Source organism: Mus caroli, unplaced genomic scaffold (genome assembly GCF_978045245.1).
Source record: "Mus caroli unplaced genomic scaffold, Mus_caroli_1 scaffold_6, whole genome shotgun sequence".
Lineage (NCBI taxonomy): Eukaryota > Metazoa > Chordata > Mammalia > Rodentia > Muridae > Mus > Mus caroli.
In genome coordinates, this window is record NW_028227261.1 from 86,935,572 (window position 1) to 86,961,894 (window position 26,323).

The window sequence follows — 26,323 nt, forward strand, 5'->3', positions numbered from 1 at the left end:
TTTGGCATACCCTATTTGTGTAGTAGGATCTGTCACAAGGGCCATTTCACAGGTACAGTAGAAAATCGCCAGGACTGAATACCCACAACTTTAAAGAAGATCTCAATCATGACAGAAACCCTATAGTTGGTCATACCAATCATAGCCTGGAATTTGTACAGTTGCATTACTTCCCTTTCACTAAGCACTGCACCTTGAACGGGGATGGGTCTTACTCATTTTTCTCATTTTAATAGCCTTGAAAAGAGCACGCATGCCTAACCTGAAAATCTGTCTTATGTTTCGAGGGTTTTTATTTTTTATTAGCAATTTTTTTTTCTGGCACAACTTTATACTTACATGTTACTTTGATTCTCCATTCTTATTTTCTTTCTTTCCTTACCAACCTAATCTACTTTCCCTGGATATCTTACCTATTCAAAAGTTTGGGCTTAATTTAGCTTCCAACTGAATTTAAGTGGAACCCACTGTGTGACCCTGAGTTTGGAATTAACCATTAGAGCCTGGGCTTCACTTCATAGTAGATATATAGCTAGAAACCATGTTTTTCCCTCTCATCAATTCTCTTGGTTGCCCACAAATCAGACATAAGTGGTTGGGTTCCAGGAGTTCCGTGCCCCTTTATAGCTGACTGTTAGAAGGATATTATTTCTATGTACTCTGCAGTATGCACAATCTATGGATATGGTTTTCTGAGTCTTCTTTAGAAGATGGTATTTTAGCCCCCTCTTACAATTCTATAATTTAACATTTTCTCTATCTCCCTTTCTGAAATGTTCCTTGATCTTTACAGGGGGTAATATAAATTTCTTGTTCAGGAAAGAACCCTCAGGCCCCGTTTATTCTCAGCATCTTGTATAACCATGGATCACTGCAAGATATTTCTCTATTTCAGGATGAAAATACCATTTGTCTATGGATATAAACATACATATTTAGGGAATATCTGATGATATGACAATTGAGATAAGAAATCCTCTTACATGCTCCTAAAATTGTGTGTTTTAGAGTTAGTTTATAGTATTAAACATAGGTCTCTCTTATAGTGAGCGCCCAAATCAAAAAAGTAAGTAGTTATCTCCATAACAAAGATACCACCATTGCACCAATGGTGCTCGTTTTCTTATAGTTCAGAGAATTTACTACTGGGTTGTGGGATAACTACCCCTCAGCCCCCTGCATAGTACCATGGGATTATGTAGTATAAAAAACAGTGACATTGAGTATCAATGGGGATCAAAATAACTATACCAGGTAGGGCAAATAAGATTAATAGTAATGGCAGCAATAATATCAGTGATAACAGGAATGCACAACAACAACAACTAATTATATAATGAGCAGGTGATAATGTAGCAGATGATAGAACTCATTATGTGCACATATTTTTGAATCAGACTCTTTAGGTTCAAATCTCAACACTATTGCCAGATAGTGATTCTGGCATGAGGTACTACCCTTTTGTTTAGAAGTGGATGCTCACAGTCATCTATTGGATTGAACACAGGCCCACAATGGAGGAGCTAGAGGAAGTACCCAAGGAGCTAAAGGGGTCTCCAACCCTATAGGAGGAACAACAGCAATATGAACTAAGCAGAACACCCCAGAACTTGTGTCTCTAGCTGCATATGTAGCAGAGGATGGCCTTGCCGGGAGGAGAGGCCCTTGGTCTTGCAAAGATTATATGCCCCAGTACAGGGGAATGCCAGGGCCAGAAAGCGGGAGTGGGTGGGTTGGGGAGCAGGGCTTGGGGAAGGTATAGGGGACTTTCGGGATAGCATTTGAAATGTAAATGAAGAAAATATCTAATAATAAAAAAAGAAAAATATGAAGCTAGTAATATTACACACATCATGCAAGTGTTTAGTGAATTATAGATTTTTAAGCATAGGAAAGACTAATGGTGAACTTGATAAGCAAAATTCTCACTAAAAATAACATTGACATTTTACCTATTAATTTCTTATAAGACCCTTATTACTCAATAATACAGAGTGCTGGTAGTAATGGCATGATACATCTTGCATGTTATTCTTCTCCTATCTCTGGGGAGTAGGTGTTGTTGGTCTATGGACAAAAAGAACTGACAAGCCAAGAGATATAACTAATATATCTTAGATTATACCACCACTGAAAGAAAGGTTTAAAATTATGTTGCTGGCTACCTAAATTGGCTGAATAGAATAGTTCCTTGTGTGGATAAGGAAAAGCCCATGCTATCCAAGAAATGTGCTGTGCAAACTGAGATCTGGGTTGAGGTGGGATACCCAGGATTCAGTGTGGCAATATCAAAATCAGGGTGAGATTTTCATGATTAGAGTTATGGGAGACAAGGATTAAGGTTTATAGGTGCTGGTCCCATGATTGAGGCTAAAAAAAAAAAAAAAAAAAAAAAAAGGACTCTTATGAGGGTTATGGTGACTTTCCTGTTGTGCAGCTTTGAATCAAGCTCTGAATTCCTAAGCAAGATGTAGGCAGAAATTCTTTAGCTTGAAAAGAGTCTTGGCTTAATTCAGAATAATGGAACAAATGTCTCCTGAGTAGTTACCACGTTCATGATTTTGAAGTGCCAAAACCCAAAAATAAGTCATGTGTGTGTATATCTCTGTCTCTGTCTCTGTTTCTCTCTCTCTCTCTCTCTCTCTCTCTCTCTCTCTCTCTCTCTCTCTCTCTCTCTCTCTGTGTGTGTGTGTGTGTGTGTCTCTGTGTGTGTATACCAATAAAATAACTCATATATATGACACAATGTCCAGTTCAGGAGCAGAAACACATTAGCTCTGCTCATATCAGCTGCTGAGTGAAGTCTCTCTGGTCTCTTTTATTATGATTATGCAAAGTTGGTTGGTAGATATTTTTGTCATGGAGGAGATTATGCACACTTTTATAATACTCATATATTCTATCCAGCCTTGAAGGGAGATACACACAGATATCTATAAAGAATTTGATTTCAGTATTGGTATTTTCTTCTTACTGCTAAAGGGAGAGGGAGAAAGTGAACATGAAGAAATGAAGGTAGAACATCTTCTGGGTATAGTGCTTGGCAAATACAGAAGTGGATGCTCACAGTCATCTATTGGATGGAACACAGGGTCCCCAATGAAGGAGCTAAAGAAAGTACCCAAGAAGCTGAAGGCATCTGCAACCCTATAAGAGGAAGAACAATATGAACTAACCAGTACTCCCCAGAGCTTGTGTCCCTAGTTGCATATGTAGCAGAGGATGGCCTAGTCAGCCATCAATAGGATTAGAGGCCCTTGGCCTTACAAATATTATATGCCCCAGTACAGGCGAATGCCAGGGCCATGAAGCAGGGGTGGGTGGGTTGTGGAGCAGGGCTAGGGGAGGGTATAGGGGACTTTCGGGATAGCATTTGAAATGTAAATGAAGAAAATATCTAATAAAAATTTAAATAAAATAAAACAATGAAATATAGACAAAAACCAGAAATGAAGATAGAAAGAGTTTGGGGTTGTGTGAAATAAAAATGAATGTATGAAGGAAGGAAGGGAGGGAAGTGAAAAATAAAGCCTCTCAGGAAATGCTGTATTCTCAATCATGGAACCATTAAGTGACCATCTTGTCTACCAGCATCATGTAAGTCTTTGGGGGAGTAGTTAAAGATAAAAATAACAATGCCCTCAGTATACCATTGTCTATATGTGGCAGGGTATAAAAGAGACTGTTTTATAAATGATGAACTTGAGCTTAAGTCATCACTGTCCTATATGGTATACAGGTTGAATAGGAAATAATTGCAACTCACTTTTAGCTAAAACAGTGTTGTTTTCTTTATGGGAATTTTGAATTAAACTCATTTTGGGTAGATAAGGTGATTTTTCTTTTGGCAAAACAACTTGAAAACAATGAGGCTTAATTATCTCTGAGGTCCTTCCCACGTCTATGAGAAATAACACTTAGAGTAATCATTCTATTCTGAAATATTGGTAGAAGGTCAGTAATTGAATCTTTGAGCAGAGCTGCTCTCAGATAATGCTAATTAGTCAAATTTAATGAGTACCCTGTAGTTCAAACTATGATCTGCTTTTGCCTGAATATAGAATACCCTCTTAAGTAAGTGTCCCAGAATCAACTCTGATCACTTTTCAATTTGTACTCCCAGAAGCCATCAGAATTATTACTTAAGAAGCAGATCTAGCCTTGTCCCCAGTTCACTAAAAGCCATTTGACAAATACTAATTTTGATGAAAGGAATGGAATTATAAGGTGACCTCCAGATCTGATAAAAACTAGTCTGTGACAAGTTCTCTTATATATAATCTCTGTCTCTGTCTCTCTGTCTCTCTGTCTCTGTCTCTGTCTCTGTCTCTCTCTCTCTCTCTCTCTCTCTCTCTCACACACACACACACACACACACACAAACACACACACATACTGTAGCCTCTACCTGTTTTTCAAATCTCAAGTCAGATAGTTCCTTCTGGTTATCTTGTTTCTATGAAAAGTCTGCCTCATGTCTCATTTCACATGATTTCTTAGCACTGTTTCTGTGTGGATGTTAAATCACAGTCCACCATTATACCATAATATACCAAGCACAGTACAAAACTACCAGCAATGTACAAGCATCTCTATCAACATATTTTCCCATCTTCATCTCAGAACTTCTTAGCATAGAAACTGTCACACCATATACATTTGGAAAATGAAGTGATTATGTTTCCCTCAGAATGGTGACATACTGACATCATGATGTCAAAACTGAACGTCATCAACGTGCCAGTGAGTTCTTTGTTTTCTGAACTCATTGAATGTGTTTGGATTATGATTTTTTTCCTCATTTTGCATCGAAAGATTTAAGACCAAATAAATTAAGTCATTTGGTCAAAGTCACTTCAAGAATTTCTGAAGAAATAAAAGCTAAACTTAAGTCCCTTAGATTGGTAGTTGACTGTAGTAAAATCAAGGCAGCTAGTGTAAATTGTCTTCACCCATTCTGCTTGCAAATTTTGCAAAATCTATTATATTGCACAAACTCCTGTTGAACCAGATAAGGACAAATGAAATGGAGAAGGAGGAGGACAAAGGAAACAAAAATAAAATAAAAAAAGGAGGAGAAAGAAGAGAAGAAAGGAAAGGAGGATAATGAGAATATTAGAGGAAGAGAATTAATAATAATAATAATAATAATAATTTTAAACATATGTAAATAACTATAAACATATTTTAGAGCTTATTATTAGATTTGGCAAAAATGAACTGATGTTCTTCCCAGATGTAAGTACTTGATGATAGTGTGACTTACATTCTACCATTACTTGATTGTTAGAGATGATTATATTGTGAAATAAAGCAGAACAATGCGAGATTATCCATTGAGGGTATGTAGCATAATTATTTGCATTTCCCAATGACACATGGACTTTGATTTATTTTTACTCCTGAAATCCACATGGCCTTGACCTGGAAGTGCAGGCTATAGCCAAGCACAATGTAATTATACATTGTTGAAATAAAATTCTCTTGGAGACATATGCCTCAGACTCTAGTCCTGGGGCCTTAGCTTCTGAACCCTTGTCAGCTTTTAACATACTTTTTATTCCATTCAGTGTTTAATTGGTGTCTGTGGAAAGATTCTGGCTACCAGAATAATTATTATCTCAATTCCAATGACCCTTAATATCCACACTGGTTCCCACTTGTCTCTCTGAACTTTGCACTTCCTTGATCTGGACAAAATCTCCATAGACTTCTGAAGTGGGACAAAGAGCTTTGGGGACTTATATTTTATTGAACTTAAGTTAGTTTCTAATTTATTAGAATGAGAGTCTAGGCCATGACATTTATTAGGTGTGTGACCTTCAGAAGACTCTGAATCTGCCTATGTACTCTGTTTTCTCATCTGTAGTCAGGATAAAAAAAGGTACCGACAGAGTCCAGTCCAATTATATGACAACTGTATATAACATGTAAAGAAATGCAGAGATGGAATATGAACATAATCAAAAACAAAGGATAATGCACCTAAGAGCAGTGATTCCCAAACTTCCTAATGCTGCTTTTTAATACAGTTGTCATGTTGTTGTGACCCAAATCATAATATTAATTTGCTGGTACTTCATAATTGTAATTTTGCTACTGCTATGAATTGTAATGCAAGTATCTGATATGCAGAATATCTGATATACAGAATATCTGATATGCAACACCCGAAGAGGTCAGGGGCCACAGAGAATGAGAAACATTGCCCTAGGGCAGGAATGTAGACACAATTGCTCCTTCTAAGATGTGGGTCTTTGTGTTGTATAAGATAAAATAGGAGCCTAGCAAAATGTAATCCTATGATGAAAATGATAGAAATTAGGATTCTCAGCCCTACAGATTCAGACACTTCAAGATATAACGACATTTACCTTTGAGGAAAATTTGACTCAGTATTTCTATATGTAGTTATGAATGTAAACCTATGCTCTGACCCTCAAAAGCCAGCAATAGAACATTTAATGTGGCATGTTTAGCATATGGCAAGAAAACTAAAGCAAGTCCTCTAACCAGACCATGATGGAGTGCAAAGGTTGTTAATTGGAAAAGAAAAGGAATAAAGAGTGAAAGAACATGCTATCTATACACATGTTCTATAATGCAAATATGATTCATATAATGAACAATTTTATTCTAACATTTAGTGTATAGTCGTTGCCAATCTTTTGGAAATTGAGACAAACCCATTTTAAGGGGGTTCATATATTCAGTCTGACATTCCGCAAACATCCTTGCATAAACCATATTAATAATTATGCAGTATTTTCACATTAGTTTATTCTGTTTAGAATTATAACAAACAGTGTAAATGAATGTCTTTAGAATTTTTATGAACTCTTCAAATCCTTCTTAGTTTTTATTTAAATTAATTGTCTTTATTGCTATTAACTGGCTCATATTAAATTTTGCTACATAGTTCAAATTAGTTTTTCCACAGCCTGGAGAAAGCAACTTAGACATCATTGATTTATTTTATTATTATCTCCATGCCATCATGATACAACTCATATAAGCAGATCCAAGACAATACAGCCAGGAAAATTCTGAGTGAAATGAGACCCTCTACCACCTTATGTGGTAGAAGGGAGAGAATCAGTTTTCTGGCAATAATTTGTACAGAAGTCTGTTCTGAGAGCCTTTCCCACTGGGGATAGAAACACTTACCCCTTCTTTGTAGCATGTTATGAGTAATTTTTAAAAATTTTTTATTAATTCTTTGAGAATCTTAAATCTTGTATGTTGACCATATTTATCCCCATCCCTCAACTCCTCCAACATCCATCCTTGCTTCTTACCAACACAACTTTCTATGGTCATTTCCCCTATAACCTCTAGCATCCAACTTGTATTTTCTTTTACTCTTAGATGCATGACCATACTCTAGAAAACAGTTGATGTACCAGATATCACACTCTTTAAGAAAACTAAAATAAACTGAGTATGTCTGTGTGTGTGTGCATGTGTGCACATGTGTGGGGAGGGTATATGTGCTGTATGTGTGTGTATGCATTCATGTTTTATGGAAACACATACAGCTACAAGTGTGAATGTAATGGGTAGAGCAAGAAGCCAACCTTGGATGTCTTCTTCTGTAACTCTCCACCTTATTTTCGTGGGGTTAGGTATTTCTTTGAACCTGTATCTCAGTGGTTTGACTAGACATGTATTCTCCTGTCCCTGTCTTTCCAGATCTGAGATTGTAGGCATGCACTGCCACACCTGGATTTTTATATTGATTCTGTGAGAATTTGAACTCTTGACCTTAGGTTTTCTCAGTAAACATTTTAGAGATTAAGTGATATTGCCGTTCCTTAATGTGTAGGTTCTAAGGAACACTTGGTCCAATGTCCTGGCTTGCAATGTTGCATTGTATGCCTTTAGAGAAATTTGCATGCCATTCTTTCTAAGAGGATCACATTTGCAATTGTATACTTCATTACATATTTCCCCCATTTGAATATAACTTTTCTGAGGGCAGAGAATTTAATGTTTTTTTTTCTCTTTTAATCAGTGAATATATCCTCAGCAGCAGGTAGCATGCCTGCCACATGATAACACGCCATTTACTGAACATTGAATGGAAGTTGACAGATGATAGTTCAACTTCCAGTGTCAGCAATGGTTTTCCTATTTAAGAAACCAGGATTTACTTATTTACTTGTGAACAGGTAAACTGTATCTTCCAAAAATGGGAACTCAGAGGTCACGGTTTGAAATTAATTCAGCTCATGGCTTTGTAAGCAGTTGTGTTCATTCTTATGAAATTATGAACTGTCTGCCCTTTGATCCTAACTATTCTCACCTGTAAAATGATATAGTGGCAAAAATCCCTTCAGAGGTTAACTGTGAGGATGATTCAAGATTTTAGATGATATTGGTCGTGAACAACAACAACAACAACAACAAAGGTCAATACATGCTAGCCCTTTCTGCAATTGCCCTTACTGTTAGATCCCTGTGCTAGAATGGAGTTATATATGCATTAAATGTTTTTACATTGAGTTATAATATCATTGTTTTGGTGGTAGAAAGAAATTGTGTGAGAAAAATTGAAGGGAAATTGTGATTTAATAGCATTCAATGGAAGTCACTTTAATAACAACTTTCAAAAACAATAGGCTGCTTTTTGGAAATATAGGATTTATATTCCATCCCTCTGTTGATATGATGGTTAACACTTGTTAGACTGCTATTTGAGACACACTTACCTAGAACCATTTCAATATACATGATTGGATCAACCCCAGTTATATCTGACTGAATAGATCTGGGATGCATTCTAGGTCCTTGGTGATACTGATATGGCTAATTTTAAAGTCCCATACATATTTGACTAGAAGACCTTAGTCTTGTGAAGATTATATGCCCCAGTACAGTGAAATGCCACACTAGGAAGTGGGAGTGGGTGGGTTGGGGAGCAGGGCATGGGGAGGGTATAGGGAATAGCATTTAAAATGTAAATGAAGAAAATATCTAATAAATATCTAGTAAAAAATAAAAAAGAAGACTCTACTCATTGCTACAGATATAGTTTCACCTTAGTGTATCTACTTGGTTCAGAGGACACAAAAATTACTAAGTGAATTCTACAGGACATTAGAAAGGGGAGAAAAACAGGAAGGAATGCCTATGATTCCATGATACCGTAAATTTACGTATTAGAGAATTAAAATATAAACTAAACAGAGAAGTGACAAAAATCTAGGTATTTCTCAAAATGGTCTTAGACAAAGAAACTAAATCCAGAAGAAAAAGTATCCTCCAGCCTGTCAATTTTCCTGGCTGTCAAAGTCTGTGGTTTCCTCTCTTGTCTGGAGAGCTTCTCATTCTTCAGATAGTCTTTCTGAAACAGAAAATTCCAAACCCTTCTGCAGAAGCAGTTGCTAATGCATTGTATTGCTCACCTAGCATCTCAACTGAGAGGAAGCATAACATCCAACTTGCAGCTGCTAATTTGACAACAGGAAGGTGCCCCATCTCTAGTATAATTTTGGAGTAAATTTAGCTGAATTAATTTGTGGACATTCCAAATCTTGAAGAAAGATCTATTTCAAAGACAAAGCCCTCCAATATAGGTTGTTTTCAAGTTTGTAAAGGGCTCCGTATATTGATGGTTGTATCTATTCCTTACAATAACTTGTTGAAAAGTAAGAACTAGTTTATTATTCTCTTATAGTGAAAAAAAATTTCTCTTATAGTGAAAGAAATATTTGACTTCATTTTCTGACTTGCTCATGATTATGGCATATGTCACCTCCAATGGTAATCTTGCATGGGTCTGGTCCACTGAACTTGTCCCCAATGATTTATATTTGTGTTTATAATGCAGCTTCATTTATTGCTACATCTAGTCCGTCATTCAGGAGATCTTTAGTGAATATTTGCTAAAGTGAGACAGCATAGACTTTATACATGAAGCACTGAAAGGATGAAGAAGATAGTAGATGCCCTTATTCGGAGCTACTTGAAATCTAGCATATTTAATGACATTCAAAGGACTAAATGACCACAAATTATAAATCTGTATATTCTTTCTGGAAGGAAATCTAGAAGATCTAACTGAAACACACTCACTTTATTAAAGGATATAAGAAAATAGAATAGAGAAATGTCATGATCAGAGTATAAGTGAATTAGCTTGTAATTGCTTTATGATAAATTACCACAAATATAGAAGCTGAAATGATAGATGCACGATCTTACAGTGTTCATGGGTTTGAGTGTGATTGTGATAAAGTTAGAAGCGCTTATTTCTCATGGATAAAAATTTAAGAATTGGCCAGAGTATGCCACTACCTATTAAAATCCATGGGGAAGAATACACATCTAAGTTCCTTCCTGTTATATGCAGTTGTAGGACCCAAGTTATCACTCCCTTGTTGTTTTCTGGCTATGATACACTCCAACATCACATTTGTTACTTGCAAACATATTTGTTATTTGACACTGTCCATCCCTCTTCAAAGGCATGAGTAGCATGTTTTACATAGTTTCAGATGATTCTGACTTAGAAAGTATTTTATCTTAATCAACACAACTAATTAGAATAGAGACTGCCAGGTAAACTCCTCATCATTAGGATATATATATCCTAATGATATATATATATATATATATATATATATATATATATATATATTGTGTATGTGTATATACACACACATGTGTGTGTGTGTATGTGCGTGTGATTACTGAAGCAACCACCTATCATATTGACAGTGGTAGGAGATTGGATATTGAAAAACAAGGGGGACTAAGGAGGCATATTTAGATTTCTCCCTCATGTAGGAATATTAACCAGCTCACAATCAAATAGAGAAAGGATATATTGAGTTTTCTTTTGAGTGCATAGCATATATGCTGTTCAGAATACTTATTTTTCTGTAACAAACTGACCCATAATTAGAGTCTTAAAACAAGAATCACTGTCTAAGCTCATGATCTGTTGTTAGACATTCAAGCCTGTATTATCAAAGATATTGTGTTCTCCCTGTAGTAAGCTGTAGCTACTCAGTTGTGTACAACTAGTAGATGTCCTGACATAGAGATTCTAAGAAGACCCCAATAGTTCATATGTAGAGGTGGTCAAAAGACTGTGTTCCATTGATCAACTATTCATCTTTGGTTTCTCTCCATGTTCTTCTTCATCTGCATGGCCTGTTTGTTCAGATGGGTCTCTGATAATCAAGAGGTATTTTTCCAACGAACAGGAGATGATATGTGCTCGCTGCTTCAGGTCTAGGTGCATAAAAAGGGTGTATCTTTTCTACCCTATTTTATTAATAAAAGAAGTAGTGGGATCTACCAAGATTCCGGAAGAAAACCAGTATTCTGTCTCTATAGGAAGTATACGTACAGAACATGGTCTATATTGCTTTATTTTTCTAGAACAATCCATGTTACAAGAGAAGGAAGCACACGCCTTATAGACCCTGTGAGGAAACATTTCATAACATAAAATTGACCTTTAAACTTAGTTACTCAAAATTATTTTAGTGAGTTTATTTTAATATTTAAAGCTACTGCTAAATGCTTCTCTGAGGTATATGGTTTGCTGTTTGTTTTAATTATTGTTGTTTTCCTTTATTGGTTTTCCTAGAGGATGATTATAGGGGATAATTTCCCATAAGCTGCCATCTAATTTTCATCTTCTGTGGGTGTATATGCAGTGTGGGTACCAGAAGAGGGAGAGTACATTTTGGAAGTGGTTAAGCATCCTAATTATGAAAAAAAAATCCCCAAATATACATTCTACAACTGAATGAATACCATAGAAAATAATCACTGGACTCCTGTTAGAAAGGCATGAAGTATTTGAAGTCTTATAAACTCCTATCCTGAGCGGGAGGAGGGGCTCAAAATGCTATTTCCTGGCTCCTAAAATTAGTGTCTTTAGGGCCAATGTCCAGCAGTCTCCTAACAATAAGATTATTTCCTCTCTTGAATGCACAATAATCTAGGTAGAGTGACGGTTCCTCTGGAGAAAGCTTAAAGGAAGATTAACAGTGTTATTTTGGGCAATGTGCAAATTCTGTCTTGAGGGGAAGATTTGAGTTGTAGATTTCCAGTTACAATTTGTATAAGCTCAAGAAAATCACCTAATGTTTCTAGCCTTAGTTTTCCATCTATTTCATGGTTCAGATCTTGCCCAAGCATCATTTATTTATATTCGTGGTTTTGATGTTCTGCCCGTATAGTTTCATCAGCAGTTCCACTCACAAAACAAAACAAAATAAAACAAACAAAAAGGCAAAACAAAAAAATGCTACTTAATAGATCTTGACTACTCATTTTCTTGTGCACAAGTAAGTGTGTGTGAATGCACGTGCATGTGTGTGTGTGTGTGTGTGTTGAAGGTTATAGTTTCGGTGACAATGACTTATTCTGAGTGTGTATTAAACTGTCTTATTAAATAAGAGGTTCAAGTCCACAAATAAATGCAGCACAGCCCGGGGCAGCTGTCTGTCAATCACTGGAGCCTAAGAATTTCTTCCCAACTATGTGGCAATGAAGCTTTGAGCTAGGAGTATTTTGGGTATTTCTTATCTATTTATGGAATAAAAAAATGGCAATGCGTTCCAACACTCTGGTAACCCAAGGGAGTACAATTAGAAAGGGGCTGGAAGATGCAGGCCTGAAGCTCATTTGCAGCACTGTGCAGGGTTTATCAAGCCCAAGATTGGTAGAGACATCTCCATTTCCACCAATGTTTGTCTTTCTGTATTTGTAGCTAATAGGGCAGTTGACTCACTTCCCTGACGTAAGACAAGAAAATAAGTATTTCCAGTTGCTTTATATTGTTTTTTGTTTCTTCTTTTTCTTTGTCTCTCCTTTTCCTGAGGCTCGGAAGTTGCTTTTTATTTGGATTAGAACCTAGAGGCTCGAGGGATTGAGTCAGAAATAGAACTGAGTTCTCACAATCTTTGTGGATAGGTCTTTCTTTTGTTTTGTTTTTAATCTTCCTTCAGTAATATCTTCCCATGTTGCTTCCACATCGAAACATTTTTCTAGTCTGCACATGGGTGAGTTTTAGCCTCAGTTCTGTGACAAGTAAATCATGACCATTAAGCCATCTCTTCTCTTCTTTTGAACCTCAGGTGTTTGTAATGTTAAAATGACATTTGTAATCCTTCCTTTATCCAGCAAAGGAGAGACACAACTTATCAAGATCAAAGATAAGTATTAAGCAGATAAACAAAAGACCTGAAAGGTTTGATGGTCATATAAACCTAGTGTAGGTACTGTCTACTAAATGCTATTGTTCTGAATATTTTAAAGGAGCTATTTGGCAAATGTGGATGTTTTGAAGGAGCTATTTGGCAAATGTCTTACAAAATTATTGTATCTTTACAGAAAGGTCAAACCATGTAAGTGCATGACTCCCCTCCACCTCTGACTCCAGCAATAATGGTTGTGACATATGCATGCGCACAAGTATGTATACACAGAGAGAGAGAGAGAGAGAGAGAGAGAGAGAGAGAGAGAAAGAGAGAGAGAGAGAGAGAGAGAGAGAGAGAAAGAGAAGAATTAAAAATTATCATAGACCAACCAGGAAGAACTGCATCCATATACATACAAACAGCAATAAATAGAGTGAGGGTTCTGTGTGTGTGTGTGTGTGTTTATGAAACAATAACAATTAAAGAAAAAAGAAGTCATGATTTCCTGAGGGAGCAAGGTGGAGGAGTACAGATTATGATTTAATTTTGTTTTAATTTTAAAAATAAAAATATAAACATACATTTGTATGGATATATGTACATATACACACATATAGGGCTCTATCTATCAGCACATATAGACAAATATCTGTCTATCTCTAATGCCATCTCATCTATATATACCTATAAGTACATTGGGTCATATCTTCATTAAGATACCCCATGTCTACCACTGTCTTTTGTGGGCATATTTACTATAGATCTACTCTGTTTCATCTAAAATATGAATTAGCTAATTAGTATAATTAATTTACTAATTGACACAATAATTTGTAAGTATGCAAGTGTGATTGCAACTGTGCACAAGTGGAGGTCAGGGTACCACCTTCTAACATGAGTTTCAGGGCTTGAGTTCAGGTTATTAAGGATAGGGTCGTGCACCTTTAACTTCTGAGCCATCTCATTGGCCCAGTTCTGCCTTTTAAAATTAGCACAAACTCTTCTTCGGGGTTTCGTACCTTTTAACTTTAAAAAATATATATGTACCATTTTTTTGCTTTGTGGTACTGTGGTTGACTCAACCCCCAGGATATTCCAAGCTGTGTGCTATTTTGGTGCTGATAAATTTTTACATGATCTCCAGGTTTGGGCTGCAATGAATACTGAAGCAATGTTAATGCATGCCTGTTAGGGTACTTGTGTTATTGTTGTTGTTGTTGTTGTTTACCACATAGGATAGAATTGCTGCCACACATATGCTAATATATACGTTTTGCTAAATATTCAAGCAGACTGTTTCCTTTTCTCTTCTTGTTAGAATGTATTTCTTTCCTGTCCTGCAGAAGGAAGTTGCATTTGCTATATACCTTTGCAATATTTAGCACTTTCCTTTGGTCAATTTAAATTTTCTCTGATCTGTTCATCTGAAGTTGTATATCATTGGAATTTTAGCTTATATCATCTTAATGATGAACAAAAGTAGAGATTCACGGGATTATTAGCTTTTTAAATAACCACTTTGTAAAATGAACTGTCTGCTTCTATCATTTGCCCATGCTCCATTTTTGCTTGTGGCTTGTTCTTACTGAGTTATAGGACTTTATGTGGTGTCTTAATCCATTCAAAATTCTATAAAATGCCATAGCCTGCATTGCTCATAAGCAACTAAATCTCTGTGTTCTGGAGGCCTAGAAATCTAAGACCAAGAAATTCTCACAAATGTCTAAGGAAGACTTTCTGATCCTTGTAACTGTATTCTCATAATAGAAGATTTCACAGGTCTTCCTATGTTTAACAACATCAATTTCATGCATGAGAACTGCATTCGCATGGACCCATCACCTTAAAGCTCCGTCCTCCCAACAGTATGTCTTTGAAAATTGAGCTGTCAGTTGACTCATTTGGGGACACAAATAATCTGACCATGGTTTGAATTATGAATGCAATCTTTTGTTAGCTGGAGATGCATTAATGTATTTTGCTGTCTCTAATTCTGTTTTCTTCTCTTTTTTTTGGCTGGGTATTGTTTAATCTTAGTATGTTTCTATTAGCCAATATTTTTCTTGTGTAGTAACTGCTCTAAAGAGATATCTTCTTACACCGATACCATGAAGACAGTTGCCTTCCCTTTTGTTGAATTGTTTAGTCCTTGTTGCTGTTCACTTTTCATACATCTTCCATCATTTGATTTAACTTGGAGGAGTAGAAGCAGTTCCTCTCAAAATTTCATTGTTTAATATCAGCAGTTAACTGACCTACCAGTACTTGTTGAATTTTTCCTCCCTTGTAGTTTTCAGTCTGTAATTACTGATTTCAAAGGAACCATTTAACATGTGAACTCAAGAGGAACACAATCACTGTTTTCCTAAGAGATCTTGTGCACCTACTGTAAGTCTGAATCTTCTATACATTCTCTTATCTGATGCTCAGAATGACCTTGCAAAGAGTGCACTATTATTCTATTCTGTACTGGTGACAACAGACGCTTAAAAAGGACAAGCGATTAGTTCAAGGTTAAATAATGTACTCATTAGGATTCAATACCATTATTTTTCCCCTTTGAGTACAATACCCACATCTAGTCTAGATCTTTCTTATGCAAGCATTCTAGTGGCAAGGTTCATTAGAACTGTGGAAAATGAGCAAACAGTTAAACTAGAATATTAGACTACAATCATTTGTGCTGCTTTAGTAACAGAATTTTTTTTTTAACCTGGGACATTTACCCTCAACAATGATAATGGCTAATCATTCTAACTTCCTTTCACTGAAAATTCTCAGAAGCTTTTCATTTTTAACTCAGCTCTTAAGATAAAGTGCAAAGTAATTTTAATGTTCATTTGGCAGAGAAGAAAACTGAGATTCATGGGTTGGAAGGGTGGCTCAATTGGTAAAATGCTTATCTGGTAAGAGGGTTGCATCACTAGCATCCACATAAACACAAACCCTGCATTATTAATTCTTGCTGTAATCCCACCACTAAGAAAACAGAGAAATGGTAGATCCTGACAGCCAAATGGCTGGCAAGCCTAGACTCATCAGTGAGCTTTTGGATCCCAGTGGAAGACCCTGTCACAGAATACAAGGTGTGGGCTTTTGAGAACATATTGGGTAGTCTATGGCTTCCATGTGCATGGTACCTTATGTAGGTATAAACACCCCCCCACACACACACATACACACCCACACACACACACACACACACACAGAGAGAGAGAGAGAGAGAGAGAGAGAGAGACTAAAACACTGGGTGCAAGAATGTATATGAATGAAGGAAGAATAAGAGGAAGAAGGAAGAATGATTGTCAGAGAGCTCAAGTGACTCATTCAAGGACAAATATCCAAGGTCAAATACACTTAGTGCAAAGTACATTTCTTCATTAACTTATTTCAACTCTGTGATCACCCAGAGCATCGACCTACATGATCACTGTCTCATTTCAAGGTTACAGCAGGCCACTAAGCTCTGGTTTGCACTTTTTTTCTTTCATAGGCTTTTATTGTGCTGCATATGTGCTGCTCAGGACAAATAACCAACGCTGACAGCATCCACATGGGAGCACCTGCTGCTTTTAGTCCTTCTTTCATCTCTGAGCTGCTCTTGCTCCTTCTATCATCTGTCTTCAGTACTTCTATGCCCCAAAGCAAAACTCAGAATTTGAATATGCAGCTGATGTTGCCTGTCACCTCCTTCCAGACACAGAACAGTGTAATTGCAAAAATTGTTTCATAATCCTCCCCAATTAAGCTGCTGACAACCTAATTTGAAAGGCCAGGTTGGATTCTTCCTTTGCAGCTAGCTTGCCCTCTTTCTCCTTTCACCCTCACCCCTGCCCCCTGCAAGCATATTTACCATCTTCACTCCACGCTTCCAACTACAAAATGTCCTCAGCATGGAATGAGACTGTAAAACTCTCCTTTTGGTCATTACTTTGCCACTGATATGCTCTATTCAATGAGGCTCTGGCCTCATGTGAAGAACTGAGGACACACAGGCTGTTAAGGCTATAGAAGGAGCTTAAATAGGGCAATGATTAAAAGGTAAATATTTGTCCAGGGAAACTGATAAGCAGAGTGGACCTGATGGCTATTTATAATTGAGATGGCAAAGCCATGAACCAATACTCCAGGCATCTGACCCTACAGACATCTGTAGGTTTGAAGAGCACTATTCTTTATGGTCTTGCAGAAGTATAGCTGGACACACACACACACACACACACACACAGACACACAAACACACAAAACTGCACACTCACCCAAGCATACATATGCATGCACATTCATATGCACAAACAGTCATACATACAAGCATACACACATTCAAAATCCATAAAGAAGAGTGCATACCCGACACGAGGAGTAAGTGCTTGTCTCCCAGTTTTAGCCTATCTTCTGCAAAATATACACTTCTCTGGAGCAATGAAAATTTACCTAGACACCAATTACAATGTCAAAGAAACATCTAAAAAGACACACATGGGCATAAATAAAAGAGTAATTTGAAATTCCACTTTATTCTTTGTTCATTTCTTCTGTTCTTTAAGAAACACACTTTTATTGAACAAATAGACCTTACGGGTTATAGTTTTGTATTTTAGCCTAGATTTCTTCCCCTGTCCCCTGTAACATTCTGTTGGCACTAGATTTGTATGATCTTCCCTAAAATGCCACAGGCCAGGCACCGCATTCCCAGCTTAGGCAAAACCTCCAATTAAAATCAGCAGGGAGGTTGCTTGAATTAGGAATCCCAGCCAGGGCTCCCCAGCCTGATGGTTCAGAATGGGAGATGTGAGCCTTTAAACAACGGATGGGAAGCCCTGGGAGGCAAAGCCTCTGTCCTCCAAATGACAAGGGACTCATGCTGTGTCTCTGGGAGACCTGTCAGGTTGCCAGAGCATCCTGGCTGTGGCAAAGACAGGACCCGCAGGGAAGCAGCTGAGATGTCTCCAGGGTTCTGAGAGTGGTTTATATCCGCTCTGGGGTTTAGAGGGCAAGCGATATATACTGTGATCATTGAGAGATTATATTTAGAAATCTTGAACTCTGGCCATGTCTATGCTGTGTGACCATGAATGAGTGACAGTCCTTCTCTGGCTTCAAAACCCTTATCACTGACATGGAAATCAGATCCAAATCCTACAGCACGTCAGTGATGTGAGGATGAAGAGATAGCTGCCTTGACCTAGGAGGTACTACAGAGTGTTTACTGTCCATCTCACCAACGTGGGGGCCGTGGCATTCAGTTCTAAACATGAGAAAGATGGGCTTTTAATTTGAATGGCTTTTATTAAAATGTCTCTGCTTTTGTGGTCCAACCTAGTTTATCTGAAGCCACTGTGAGTGCTAATAGATCAAGTACCAGTTTTTTTTTTCCACTTTAGAAGAGAACGTGCAGCTTCCTGCCCTCTTCTTTAGTCTTTTATCTCTCGCTCTCTATCTCTTACCTCCTCTCCCTCCAGTTCTCACCTTCCCTCCCTTCATTCCAACCCCCAACAGAATGAACTGAGTATCTCATTCAACAGAAAGATGCTGATTTGGCTGCAAATGGAAGATGCTGTAGCTTCACCCCCAGAAACACAGAAAAGCATTTTAAAGCATGGTTCTTACTGCCTCATACTCACCACATAACAGTGGGTCTGTGTGAACACTGTGAGACCCTCCCGTGCAGAACTGGCCTATTAAGCTATTTCCCTGTCGCCAAAGTTGAGACAGCTGTCACTAGCTAGCCTGAGGAATGGTATTTATAGATCACAGTCCCTCCTACCGCTGGTGCCCATCCTCTCCCTGCGCATTCATCAGAGAGGCCCAATTATCTCTAAATGGAAAAGAGAGACCTTGAAAGGTTCAGAGGAAGCAAGGAATGTGGTAATAGATTCTTACATGATCAAACTCTGTATTTCCCCATGTGTTCCATTTGTTTATCTTCTTATGGCAACTTCTTCCTGTTTGTGCTCCTTATTGTTTTAATAGCAGATTATGGTTTATAGCACAAAGTGTACCCACAGCTGATGCACAAGGTTAGTATTTGAATGGTATGCTATTTCATCTCTCAAGTCCTCTTCTGTCACACCACTGTGATGACAGGTGACACTCAGGGGAACGGTGCACCTGAATACCTCCTATCACCATCTAGATGATATTTCTATGGTAAAGCATAGAAATCCCTCCATTGGTTTAGGATTCCACCTTCAGTGACCTTTTTTATTATTCAAATCACTGGGTGGAGATGGAGAAGGTCTGGGAGATTATTTGGATTAAATAAAGCTGATGTTGAAAGTTGCCTGTATCAAAAAACCAAAAATCAGTAAATACGCTTCAAATGGGCTGAGCTTATCTTTCACATTTTGGTCTTTTCAAATGAAGGACTAAAAAGCAACAGGATGCTCAGTGAAAGTGGGAGTTAATAATCACTGATAACGCTGCTCTCTCTGTCTCTGTCTCTGTCTGTCTCTGTCTCTGTCTGTCTCAGTCTCTCTCTCTGTCTCTGTCTCGGTCTCTCTCTCTCTCTGTCTATCTATCTATCTATCTCATGCTCTTGCTTTTATAGAAAAGGAAAAGAATAGATTACTAATCCGTGCCCAAGCCTAAGGTCTCTTCCTTGTCCACATTCTCTGAATCTTGTAACTGATAATTTAACCTCTCCTAAACCTGTTTCTATTCGACCCATTGGCTGTGGCATAACACATTATGCCTGTAGCTTCCATGTGCCCTTCTGTCCACCATCTCCAACATGAAGTCCCCTTCTCCTCTCTGTCACCCCACCTTTCCTCTCTGTTTCCTCTTTCCTGGGCCTTGCACTCCTTACACCCCTCCTTCACACCACTTCCCTCTGACTCCTTATGCTCTACCATTAATGCCCCCTTTGATACAGCCCACAACCTCACAATTATTCTGAGCTCAGGAGATGCAGGTGCCATGCAGCCTGCTAATGTGTCTCAGAGGGCCTCTGTCCCCAGTCCCTCCTGCCTGACAAGGCTGGAATCCTAATTCCCCAGCAGCCCCCTTGCTTGTAGCAGCATCACCAGGAACTTTCATCTTTTTATTTCCCCCACTGAGGATTCTGAGAGTGCCGCCACAATGAAGCATTGACAGGAGGAGTGGGGGCTGTGGTCCTGACAAAGGGTCCCAAAGATGAGACACGAGAAAGGGGGCGCTCTACGGGGTTATAGAATGCCTTGCAGATGGGAACAGAAGCACTCTAAATGGGGTACTGTGCTGTCACTTGGAGAGGGAGTGACAGGGGCAAGTGTGGGCCATTTGAAAGAGGCATTTTTGAAATAGAGCTCTTGTCAGATGTAACCACGCAATCGCAGCCGCGTGGAGGGCCCCTGCAGCTCACAAAAAATATCAGATGACTCATACCCCAATATTCAGTCAATGTTCTGATTTGGGAGGTGGGAGCCACACAGCTCATTATGATTCTTGCTCCGTTTCCTGAAAGCTGGGCCTGCTGTTCTCCAGGCTGTAATAGGATTGGTCTCACGAAGCAGAGACCAGGGAGGCCTGCGGCTGTGTGGGTGGATGGTATGGAAAACTAATACTGCTGTCCTGAGGGGAAGGGAAAAGTTTGTTTTCCTTTTTCTTTTTCCCCCTTTTTGTTAATAAAATGTAAGAAGGAAAATATTAATATTCTTCGTTCATTCATTCGGCAAACATTTATAAAGCTAGCTAGGTTGTGTGCTACGTTCTGAGGGAAGAAATGCCCTGCCGCCCTGCCCTGCCTGCTAAACCTGAGAGGCTGGAGGAGAAACTAGGGATGAGACAAACAGCACAATGCCTTGGGGTGTTTTCTGGGAGGTCTTTTGTTTGTTTGTTTGTTTTGTTTTTTTACCAGATGGAGGGGGTGGTTTTGTGGATTAAACAGGTAGACAGTTTCAAGAAGCTAATTATTCCACCATTTTTCTCAGCTGATAAGTAACTCATTTAAATCCCAAGTCAGCTAGGCAGCCATTTCAACAGTATCCATTTTCAAATGACTACAACAAAATGGCTTCTTTTAGACTTCAGAGCATTCAAGAGAGTACTCAGAACCTTCAAAGGAAGAGCTTACTCTCTGAGATATGAGCACTGTGTACTCTTACATTTTTTTTCTTTTTTATAATTGCTGTATCCTAGACTTCTCTCCGCAGTTTAAATATATCTTCTCAGCATCCCTGCGCCAGCCTCTTGAGACAGACCTTATTATCCCCATTTTAGCAAAGAGTACCAAGGATTTAAGAGATGTAATGACTCATTCCCTGTTCCAGGATAGGTTTGATTTTTGTTGTTTTTTTTTTTTTTTTCTCCCTGACTTAGTTCTACTTGAGCCAACAATATCCGTGCTCATCACCTTAGACTGTCTTATCTCCCCACTGACTTTAGGGGTTTTTGATTTTGTGATTGTATGTCAAGAGAATTGCTGCAACAGACAGTTGACTAGCACATGCCACCACAGGATGTGTGGTGGAAATGAGATCCTTTTCTCATTCTTATAGTGCTGAAAGATCATGACTATGAGCTCTGTCATCATCATCATCACCAATCATCTGTGACATCACAAATCTTGCATGGGGTCCTAGTACATTTTATTTAAGACTGTTTTAAAAATTTGGGCTGATAGATAATGCCCAAAGAAAAGTTGATGTGTCAGGAGACTTCTCTTCTTGAGGGCCATATGGTCCATCAGTTTGCCTTGGAGATTCTGTACTCATGCTTATAAAATAAACCTGACCATCCTTTTGCAAGAAGAACAAGAGCTGAATTTTACTAAGTCCTTAATGCCTACCAAATTTATAGGTATACTTCACACAAAAAAATTGTATAATCCTTATAACAATCCTGTAAGGATTGGTAGGAGGAGTGAGTGGGGAAGCTAAGGAAATTGCCCACTGTCAACCCTGTTCAAGAACAGAGTTTTATCCACTGGTGTGGATAAAACTGGTGAAGCCTAAATCTCAAGTCATTTTCTGGGTGTTTTTGGTAGGCTCAAGTGAGAAACTGGGCATAAAAATCCCTGTGCATAGTAAAGACTGGTGGACAGATATGCAGGACTGTTTGTAGCATGGAGGACAGCGAGGAGGTAACCTCCAAAGAAACATGGAAAAATGAAAGGCCTCTGGGCTGACAGATTTACATATTTTTTATTCTTCTTCTGCTTCTTATTGGTTCATGGATCTGTCTTCATTAAAATGTTTTATTGCCTGGAACCTGGGTACAGACACTGGCATCATTCACATCATGGATAGACAATGTGGAAGGGTTTTAGAAACACAGTTTGTAATAGAAATGCCATATGATTGAGAATTTAGAATTCTGGACAACTGAAGAACTTATATTGTTATTGCATATTATGAAAAGCCACGGTGAGAATCATATCATATGATCCATATAGAAGTACTACATGACTTCTATGATGCAATGATTGTGATGGAATGAAGCTTATTTCTGTTGACAGGGTTGAACATGCCATATCTTCATCAGTAGAAGGTGTGGAATCCTCTGATGTTGACATAAAAATACAAATTAAAAACAAGATGAAAGAAAGAAAGAAAGAAAGAAAGAAAGAAAGAAAGAAAGAAAGAAAGAAAGAAAGAGAAAGGAAGAAAGAAAGGAAGGAAGGAAGGGAGGGAGAATACATAGAGGGTCACAAATCTTGCCCATGTGAGACTTTCCATGATTTGTTCTCTCCAGAAAGTGTATTTGTGCTCAGAAACTTTATTCCCTAAAACAGATTTCTCAGTGCCTATTGTATAATGGAATAATTAGAGATAGATGAATATCCTAATAATTAGTAAAATGCCTCCTTTTTATAGATATTCACAAAGAATGTTAGATGTGTAAAGTACAATGTGATACAATAGCTTTAAGACATTATGCAGAATGGCAATGTATTTATTAATATATATTCACTCTACATTCTTTTATATTTTAATCTGTTTCTTCCTAGGACTTACCAATTAGAGTAGACTGGCTTGCTAGTGAGTCTTAGGGATCCTTCTGTCTCTGCCCTCCAAAACCTGCAATTATACATGTGAGCCACCTTGCCTACTTTGTCTACATGCATATTGGGAATTAAATTTAGGTCCTCATACTTGCATTGCAAGCATTTTACTAAAAGAAAAATCTAATCTCCCCTTTTCTTTCTTTGGGAGGCTCCAACTTGCATGGCCGGTTGTATGAGGTACCTCACATTCCGATTAATGGGCACTAACATTTTCCATTTTCCTTCTTTTTCACAGGACAATTCAACAGTGGCTTGCAAGGGTCCAGTCACTTCTCTACTGCAATGAGAATGGGTTCTGGGGAACCTTCCTGGAAAGCCAGAGGAGTTGTGTGTGCCATGGTAGCACCACACTGTGCCAGCGCCCTATCCCATGTATCATAGGTGGGAACAACAGCTGTGCCATGTGCAGCCTGGCCAACATCTCACTCTGTGGCTCTTGCAATAAGGGCTACAAGTTGTATAGAGGCCGTTGTGAACCACAAAACGTGGACTCTGAGCGGAGTGAGCAGTTCATCAGCTTTGAGACCGACCTGGACTTCCAGGACTTGGAACTGAAATACCTGTTGCAGAAGATGGATTCACGCCTCTATGTCCATACTACCTTCATCAGCAATGAGATTCGCCTGGATACATTCTTTGACCCTCGGTGGCGCAAGCGCATGTCCCTCACTCTCAAAAGCAACAAGAATCGCATGGACTTTATCCACATGGTGATCGGCATGTCCATGCGTATCTGCCAGATGCGCAACAGCAGCCTGGACCCTATGTTCTTTGTCTATGTCAATCCCTTCAGTGGGAGCCATTCAGAAGGCTGGAACATGCCCTTTGGGGAATTTGGCTACCCTCGTTGGGAGAAGATCCGTCTGCAAAACAGCCAATGCTACAATTGGACTCTCTTGCTGGGCAATCGGTGGAAAACTTTTTTCGAGACTGTCCATATCTACCTACGTAGTCGGACTCGGCTACCCACCCTACGCAATGAGACTGGCCAGGGCCCGGTGGACCTGTCGGATCCCTCCAAAAGGCAGTTCTACATCAAGATCTCTGATGTACAGGTGTTCGGGTACAGCCTGAGGTTCAATGCTGACCTCCTACGAAGTGCCGTGCAACAGGTGAATCAATCCTATACACAGGGTGGTCAGTTCTATTCCTCCTCATCCGTGATGCTTCTCATGTTGGACATTCGGGACCGAATCAACCGCCTGGCCCCTCCTGTGGCCCCAGGAAAACCCCAGCTGGACTTGTTTTCCTGTATGCTGAAGCACCGCCTGAAGCTGACCAACAGTGAGATTATCAGGGTGAACCATGCCTTGGACCTCTACAACACTGAGATCCTCAAACAGTCTGACCAGATGACAGCCAAACTCTGCTAACCCGGGACCCTTTGCCATGGACTTCTGTTGTGCAAATACAACAGAACAAAACAAAGCAAAACAAAAGAAAACATACACATACATACATACACAGACAGACAGACACACACACACAAACACATACACAAATTTGTAAAATGTAATTAGTATTCAAAGGAAAGGAGGAAAAAAACTTCACTTGTTGGAAGCTAACGTGTTCTAGCGACTGTATAAAACCGTGGGGCATGTCTCTTACTTCTATATTCTGTCATGAAGAAGGGTCTCAGAATTGTGTGAAGCTTTGAGTTGGTGGCTTCTTTGGCCTCAGGTGCTGTGTGATGGGGGGGAGAAGGGGAGAGCATATGCAATGAATTGTAAAGACCTCTGCTGTGCAGGTGCTAAGATTAAACACTAAAAGAGAGAGAAAGAGATATATGTAATGTACCTCTGACACTGCCATTTTTCCTTGTGAGAGGAAATGGACGTAGATAAAGAAGATATTTCTTCGGTTAAGATTTCTTTCCTCTTTATGCTTAATTCTTTGTGCTTCTTTTGACGCTCTGCTGGGGATGGGGGTAGGGTGGGGTGGGTGCAACAACACTGCAAACTTACCCATATGGCTTCTTTACATCTCAATAAACTGACACTAAAGGAAAATGATCCATAGGTGGGGTTGGAAGAACACAAACTGACCCAATTATAGAACAGTCAATAAACTTAGATATTAGCTCTTTAAACTCCTTAGTTTATAAACTAGGGTCAAAGGGAAGCAGCATGCTCATGAATACCCCGATAATAAATGCCCCATAAGAGTTTGACTCTGTATGTCCTATGCCCTTGTCAATACATATTCTTCCTCAGCACTCTGAACACTTTGGTGTTTTCTGCTTCAAAAATGTTTACCAAAGGGTAAAAGATTTCTCTATCCAAGATTGTGATTGGTGATGGTTTTGCTTGTGGAAAGAAAAACTTTTCGCCTACTTTCCCCAAAAGGAAGTACAGTATCATATTGTTCAGAATTGTTTTCCTAGTAGAGATAGTTTTAATTTGACTATAGCCCATGACTAAGTAATAATAGTACTAATAGAAGTTTTGAAGAGTATAGAGAATATAAGGCTTCCCACATATTTTTAATTTCTTTTGGACTAATTTATAATACACAAACATAGTGCACATGCATCAAGGCTTTACCACACACACACACACACACACACACACACACATATATATATATATATATATATATATATATATATATAAAATATAAACACTACCCCTTTTTTGAGGAAGTTGGGTTTAGTAGAATGCCAGACTGAAGAAGGCAGGCTCATCTCAAAGTTCCTCAGAAGATTTGTGAGGACAGTGCTAATTCGCCTTAGGAGCTCAGCATTTAGAAGGTGGTACGTGCAAGAAGTATTTCTCTGACTCTTGGATCCTCATTTGTACATTTGGAGTAAAATGCAGAATCATCAAAGTGTACTGTATAAAACAGAGGTTCTCCAGTCTAAGCCATCAGTGTTCACTGATTGTCTGCCTGGACAAGAAAGTGCTTAGCTCTATTTTCCACCTGCAGTGAGTGCTGCTTTCACCAAAAAGAAACAGTCATTCCCATGTCAGGTTATGTTATAACAGCTATGATGATCCCTTCACCCCAACACACACTGACTTGACTTCTATTATGTGCTTTCTCATACAACCTTCATAGTATCTTTTTCAGCAACCTAAATAGCATGTGACCTGAACACCCATCAGTGACAGTTGAAAGTAAAAATGGAGGCCTTCCATTTACAGAGGGAGAATTTTCTGGTTTATTTAACTAAAGG

At 38.6% G+C, this 26,323-nt stretch overlaps 1 protein-coding gene across 1 annotated transcript in view; it reads left to right on the forward strand.

The window, feature by feature from the left end:
• The window catches only part of Brinp1 (BMP/retinoic acid inducible neural specific 1), a 198,646-nt gene extending 173,593 nt beyond the window's left edge, over positions 1-25,053 (forward strand). The window contains exon 8 of the mRNA XM_021161100.3: positions 23,384-25,053. Coding sequence (XP_021016759.1) covers positions 23,384-24,521 — 1,138 coding nt within the window. The 3' untranslated portion in view covers positions 24,522-25,053. The remainder of the gene's footprint in view (positions 1-23,383) is intronic.
• Positions 25,054-26,323: the final 1,270 nt, after the last annotated feature.